Source organism: Podospora bellae-mahoneyi, chromosome 7, assembly GCF_035222275.1.
Source record: "Podospora bellae-mahoneyi strain CBS 112042 chromosome 7, whole genome shotgun sequence".
Classification (NCBI taxonomy): Eukaryota; Fungi; Ascomycota; class Sordariomycetes; order Sordariales; family Podosporaceae; genus Podospora; species Podospora bellae-mahoneyi.
In genome coordinates, this window is record NC_085886.1 from 3,948,393 (window position 1) to 3,954,392 (window position 6,000).

General features: G+C 52.4%; 4 protein-coding genes across 4 annotated transcripts; all 4 read right to left on the reverse strand.

The window, feature by feature from the left end:
• Nucleotides 1-38: 38 nt before the first annotated feature.
• On the reverse strand, nt 39-961 carry QC761_700030 (uncharacterized protein; the record flags this gene model as incomplete). Its single annotated transcript, XM_062881590.1, has 2 exons — nt 39-891; nt 945-961. 2 exons carry the CDS (start codon nt 959-961, stop codon nt 39-41), a joined length of 870 nt encoding a protein of 289 aa, XP_062728968.1.
• A 1,116-nt stretch (nt 962-2,077) lies between these two features.
• Nucleotides 2,078-2,827, reverse strand: atp9 (ATP synthetase subunit 9; the record flags this gene model as incomplete). Its single annotated transcript, XM_062881589.1, has 3 exons — nt 2,605-2,827; nt 2,243-2,521; nt 2,078-2,175 (listed from the first exon to the last, which is right to left on the reverse strand). Exons 1-3 carry the CDS (start codon nt 2,669-2,671, stop codon nt 2,078-2,080), a joined length of 444 nt encoding a protein of 147 aa, XP_062728969.1. The 5' UTR covers nt 2,672-2,827.
• Nucleotides 2,828-3,375: 548 nt separating this feature from the next.
• Nucleotides 3,376-4,879, reverse strand: QC761_700015 (uncharacterized protein). Its single transcript, XM_062881588.1, has 2 exons — nt 3,740-4,879; nt 3,376-3,688 (listed from the first exon to the last, which is right to left on the reverse strand). Exons 1-2 carry the CDS (start codon nt 4,388-4,390, stop codon nt 3,548-3,550), a joined length of 792 nt encoding a protein of 263 aa, XP_062728970.1. The 5' UTR covers nt 4,391-4,879; the 3' UTR covers nt 3,376-3,547.
• An 89-nt stretch (nt 4,880-4,968) lies between these two features.
• On the reverse strand, nt 4,969-5,675 carry QC761_700010 (uncharacterized protein; the record flags this gene model as incomplete). Its single annotated transcript, XM_062881587.1, has 2 exons — nt 4,969-5,281; nt 5,335-5,675. The coding sequence occupies 2 exons, from the start codon at nt 5,673-5,675 to the stop codon at nt 4,969-4,971; spliced, it is 654 nt and encodes a 217-aa protein (XP_062728971.1).
• Between the last annotated feature and the right edge of the window lie 325 nt (nt 5,676-6,000).

Genomic DNA, 6,000 nt, shown 5'->3' on the forward strand with positions numbered 1-6,000 from the left:
GCGCAGCCGCTTCACCGACCATCTTTCTTGTTTGTTATCTAAATTCTGCTTCCCACCACATCTCCAGAGTGCCGTCTAATCCCGTACTTTCTGTACTCGAATTCTTCCAGGCTTCCGAGCTTCTCACCCCACCCATCATTGGTCTTCCCTGGTGAGACTGTCTGGTCCAAACCATCTAGTTTGACCAGACCTGTCGTTCCTGCCAGTACCTCACTTTCTCTTGCCGCCCAGTGCTGGTACAGTTCTGGATGTGGTACCCACACAACCCTCATCCCGGCTCTGCGTGCAGCCTCCACCCCTGGCACGCTGTCCTCGAATACCAAACACTCCTCCCGTCTAATCTCATCTTCGCTAGGATCCAACTGCTCGTTGATCACTTGCAGCGCTGTCAAAAACATATCTGGAGCCGGCTTTCCTCTCTTCCCCTTCATCCGGCTATGATCAGACAAAATCCTGTGCTTCTCTGATATCAATCGTATCATCTCATTAATATCAGGTCGGGATGTTTTGAGCTTGAGGTTCGAGGTGACACTACTTGAAGCCAATGCGATTTTGACTTTTCTCCCGTCCGCTTCTGTCATTGCCTGGGAGAGCTGTTCCAGAAGCTGTTTGGCACCCGGGAGGGCTTCACACATCGGAAACATCTTGTTCTGCTCAATTTGCTGTTCTGCCTTGTACTGCTCACGGGATATGGGAAGCTGGGCCCACTGATGAAACGCTTCTCCGTTGCTAGATCCAGGCACGCCCATCAGCTGTGCTTTAAGAGACCACGGGATCGGGGGGCGGGAATAGCGTGCGAGAACAGTGTTGGCGCAGAGGCTGTAGATATCTTCGGTGTTTAGGAGGAGACCGTCAAGGTCAAAAATGCATGCCCGAACGTGCGGGAAGGTTCTGATTGATGAGATTAGCTATTGCGATTTCAAGACACAGCCAAGTTGACACACCTGTTGTGAGACACCATGATTCTTGACCTTGGGGATTGTAGAGGAGAGCAAATCTTATTTTCACCCCGCACAAGGTTTTTGCAAGCGCCGAAGCCGGATTGGCTGATGGTGGGCCAAGTTTTGAGGCGCACATCTCCACCACAAAGAGTGCGATATTTCGGAGGCTTGGAGTTTGTTTTCTTCAATTGGTCCTGAAAAGTCAAAGATTATAGTGAAAGTACTGCATCGAGCGGGTTTGATGCTCAGATTGGGTCGTTCTGACAGTATTGGTGCCGACGAGCAGCTGCTGCCAATTAATCCCTCGCTGCAGCTGATGGTGAAGGCTTTATTGACCAAAACAAAGCGCAAAGCTCAACAACCCAACTATAAGATTGACAATAGCAATGTTCAACATGTCGCCTCTGAGTAATGCGATTGTCTTTCACCTGGCTTTGCCCCACTTTGAGATACAAGTGGGATTTCCTGCAGAAGAAAGTCCTGCACCGTTGACATCAGGTAGACTGCATCGATTGCGTGGCGGATCTTGACACACAACTTTTGTACCACCGGCGCCCCCCTCCCTTTCTCCTTTCCCACCTGCAATTTGCATCTTATCTGATCCTTGTCCATCTCACGATATCGGTACCTCCAGGATGGGGACCCGTCAGACTAAGTGGGCCTTACACTAACGTAGTCTGAGTCTTGTTTCCTCTTCGCCCCACCGACTCCACTATGAGACCCTATTTTTTCAACGACATGTCAACATTGGTACTGATGTTCTGTAAGTGATTGGGGACACATGGAGGCCCGGAGAGCGGAAAAGTATGTGGGCGAGAGTATGGTGATTTGTTTTTGCATGGTATCTTGCCGGGACGATTGAAACAATGGTGGGGTAACTGTTGGGTGCTCTGAAGGCCAGGTGTTGGATGGGCGATGAGGGAGACGGCAGATCCAAGGCAAGTCGAAGGTCGAATGAAGAGAACCAAACACGGTTTATATTCTACTAAACACAGCACAGCCATTGTTGTACAATGTCCCGTCTAGCTACCTTCTCCTGGTGGCATGACATACGACCAGGGTCCATGATGTACATATCCTCCACCACCAGTTTTGGACAGTCAGAAATACCGATTGGAGCGCCCCAGACGACATGTCTAGTAGGCGAAGAGAAGCAAAAAGGCAACCATCAGGGCGAAGAGGCCAGTGGCTTCGGCGAAAGCGAAACCCAAAATGGCGTACGAGAAGAGCTGGGCTGTCAGGGAGACAGCCACTGGTCAGCACAATCAATTGGGCAGACATGATAGGCAGAGCATGCTTACACCTGAGAGCCGGGTTGCGGGCGGTGCCGTTGATGAGGGCGGCAAAGACTGTGCCAATGCCGACACCAGCACCAGACAGACCAATGGTGGCGAGACCGGCACCTTGCATCTTGCCAGCAGCGAGGATGGCGGCCGTGGCAGTCTCGGCGACAACACCGCGAGACTGGGTGGCAGAGCGCATCATGATAGGGGCGAAGGCATTGCGGCCCTGGCTGAGGAGGAGACCGTGACGGCCGGCAATGGACGTCGAGCGGAGGATGGAGCTCGGGAGACGAGAAGCTGGAGGACGAGGGTAAAGAAGCTCTCGTTAGCAACACGTCACCAAAGAGGAGGTGCGAGAATTAATGGCCGGTCCAACATACTCTGGGCCATCGCAGGTTTCGCACCCATGCGGGCAACGGCACCAGCCAGCTTGCTAGAGGCGTTCATTTTGACGAGACGGAGAAATAAAGGAGGGCGGTGCAGCTGGCAATTGATAGTGCCAATGGATGGATGCGTGTCAGAAGCTGGAAGGGAAGAGGAAGAAGAGGCACACGTTGGGAATGGAAGCGGAAGAAATTGGGGGAACCAAAAGAGAGGGAGACGAAAGGGAGGGCGGGAGAATGGCACGAATGGGAAGGGGTGACGGGGGAAGGGCGGGGTATGGCCAATCATCGGTCGAGAGCGTCCAGGTTTGTGAGACGTGAGATCTCTCGCTCCTTCAAATTCGACGTGAACGGACGCAGATGGCAGGCGCAGCTGTCTTGCAGCTGGTTGTTTCTGGCCTGGCACTTCCATCGACGGTTGCCAGCCAAGAAACCGGTCGGATATCATGCGTTTCCTTGCTCTTCTGCATCCTGCTGCCCTCCATGGTGGTCAGTTGAGACAGCACCCATGAGGTTCCTGTGGCCGGATCCAATCTGAAAATGCATCTTGGAGACAATTGCAACAACCTTTATCCATTGATCCCATTGTGAAAGCCCGTTGACGCTACCGTTCATGCGTCTCCCCGTCCTCTTTGCCCAACATTGTCCTGGGGGTTCACCGTCTTGCTGGGTTAGGGTTATATGACAGGCTTCACCAGATCCCCGCTTCAGCCACATTCCAGAACGGGCCACACCCGCAGGCTCCACCGTGACCTTACAATTTCCCCAGCTTTGGCTAGTCTGCATTTGGATAGCTCTCATTGAACAACTCACACGTGGACAAACATTTCACCGTCACCGAACCAATATTTCTGGCTGCTTGGAATGAAAGAATATTTTCTCGGTACACTCCTCTCCTAACAATATTTAGCTATTTACATAGTCCGACCTCTGCGAGATTCTACCAGCGAGACTGTCCTCGAATTCGGTGGCCGTGTCCATGTTCCGGAGCCAGCTCAGCGGGAGCAACAGGAGCTGCAACCGTAAAGTCGGTGCAACTCTGATATGTCTGTCCAGCACCAAACCAATGCCACTGGAGGACCTATTTCATGATTAGTCTTTTGCCGCCCCTTGAATAAGAAATTGAACTTACACAAACACCTGCAGTCGCACACTGCGCACCAAGCTCCGGGATCTTGATGCTGAACTTGGTCTGGTCCGCTGGTGGCTTGCTGCTGGCCGCATACCCACTCGCCCAACCCACCAGCGGGGAGCCCAACACTTTATTGGTCGTGGTGTCGACAATGGAGACATTGGCGTAGCCAGAGTGAGGAATCCTGATGTACACCTCATACTCGACAGAGTCGCCGGGTTTGTACGACTGGACATTGGCGGCGTTGTCAGCGAACTGATATCCCTTGCAGAGGAATAGGTTGCACTTGTTGCGGTCGGGCAATGGGTTGGATCTCAAGAAAGCCTCGGGATAAGACGTCTCATCTTGCTTGTAAAAATTGACCATGGCACGGCCGCACGCCTCGGTTGTGGCATCACCTGGCTTGCGAGAAGCCGGCTTCAGGACAACACCGTGGGCGGAGACCAGGGAGGCCAGGCCAAGAGCAGAGGAAACGATGGAGAAATGCATGTTTTGTGTTTGTGATGGTATGTTCTTAACTGGTGGCCAGTTGGAAATGTGAGGATGGCGCCTGCTTTTATAGCACCAGGACGTTATCCATGATCTTCGATGGAGAGACTGTTGTTCATCTCCACCGCGGTCATCTAAACAAAAGCGGTAGACGGAAACCATCACGTTGCGAGGTATATGCCGGACCCCTTGCTTTTGCCTAATGCCACGCGCTTTGACTCCATTGTCCAATCAGGGCCGAGGGCTCATATGAATCCCCAATTTGGAGAACAGTCAAAGTTGTTTATTTGCCCCTCGGCAGACAAGATCCGAATTTGACGAGCCGTCTAGCGGGATCGCTGTTGCAGGGCAGAGGAAAACATTGGGGAATTTGTATGAGGGTACAAGAAGTATTTGTCATCAAGGATGGAGGAGACAGTCGTACCTTTATGTTGAGTCGGTGGAGAGGAACCTCGGTAGAAACAATTTCCATGTTGTGGTTGAACATATCTGTAGGGTGGAGGTCTTTTGTTTTTTCCTTCCATGAAGTACAAGAGTCACCATGCCGTGTTGGTCCAATAGGGGAGAAGCTGAGCACCGTTCAATATAATTCATTTCTTTTGAACTTCTCATTGTAGCTAGTGCATATAGGGCACTTTCTCGTTTTCTTTGCTGCCTCGTTTCCCCCCCGCCTCGTTTCTTCCCTGCCTCGTTCCTTTGTGAAATAATTCCGCCCTCGACTACAAGTCCGTTTCCTGCACTTATGCCTCGGAGGCCAACTGAGCTACCGCAGCACGAAAGTTGCTAATCTTGCCCAGAGCGAGGTTGTGCGAGAACTTTCCACGCGTGTTGTGGATTCCAAAGCGGCTGGTTGGGTCAGATGGGCTTGACGGACCCTGGTTGGACTGGGCATAAGCAATGCTAGCAGCCGTGCTGGAGGGGTTGAGTCTGGATGTCCCCAGATTCGAGACGCCCTTGGCAAGGAAGTTGACAGTCCAGTGGGTGCTATTGGCAACGGTGCCGCCGAGAACCGTATAAGTGGCGCCAGTCCATGGCTGTGGGTAGGTTCTTGCTCTGTTCTCGTGTCAGCTTGCTGCTTGATATGTTTGTGACAAGAAGAATCATACGTAGCACGGCGGGAAGAAACGACAACCGTCGCAGCATTGGCCCATGCAACAGTCAAGGGGTTGTTGACCATGGTGCCACCCCACGCGATACCAGCCCACCCAACAGATTTGGGTGCTTGAAGCTGAACCAGAACATCAAAGTCGGTCGTGGCAGTGGCATTCTCGGGAATGGCAGTGCGGAAAGCAATTCTCTCTGGCGAAATCCACTCGGAATAGCATATGGTGGAAACAGGATCGCAATATTTGACGCTCGCTTGACGGGGAGCAATCTCGTGCGCTGGGGCAGCCTGGACACTGCTGCCCAAAGCCAACACGGTTGCTGCCAGTTGTAAAAGACCCATTTTGCACGCTGATGATGGTGATGTTTGCGAGAGGAGTTGAAGGAACGATGGCAAGGGAGGGGGGAAGGGAGGGAGATATGGACAGGGTCCAGAGTTCATGACTCGAGATATATACTTTCCATTCCTGCCGTGGCGTCGCTGATTGGGAATGCCGTCAACGGTCCAGACTCTTGATGGCTTTACCCGCGGCGATCTTATTCGCCTTCAAGTCCGGCTGTTCATCATTGTCTTATGAGTGTGGGGTTTCTTTCACCGGGGATGTAACCGTTTTTCACCACGACGATGCAGATGTTTTGGTAGCCGGGGGCGGCTGAAAACAATACAT

Excerpts from the sequence above, each read along its gene's own strand:
- QC761_700015 (XM_062881588.1), bottom strand. The coding sequence starts at position 4,390 with ATGGTTTCCGTCTACCGCTTTTGTTTAGATGACCGCGGTGGAGATGAA. Across the intron at positions 3,689-3,739 it reads GTGCGACTGCAGGTGTTTGT|GTCCTCCAGTGGCATTGGTT; the intron begins GTAAGTTCAATT and ends ATCATGAAATAG.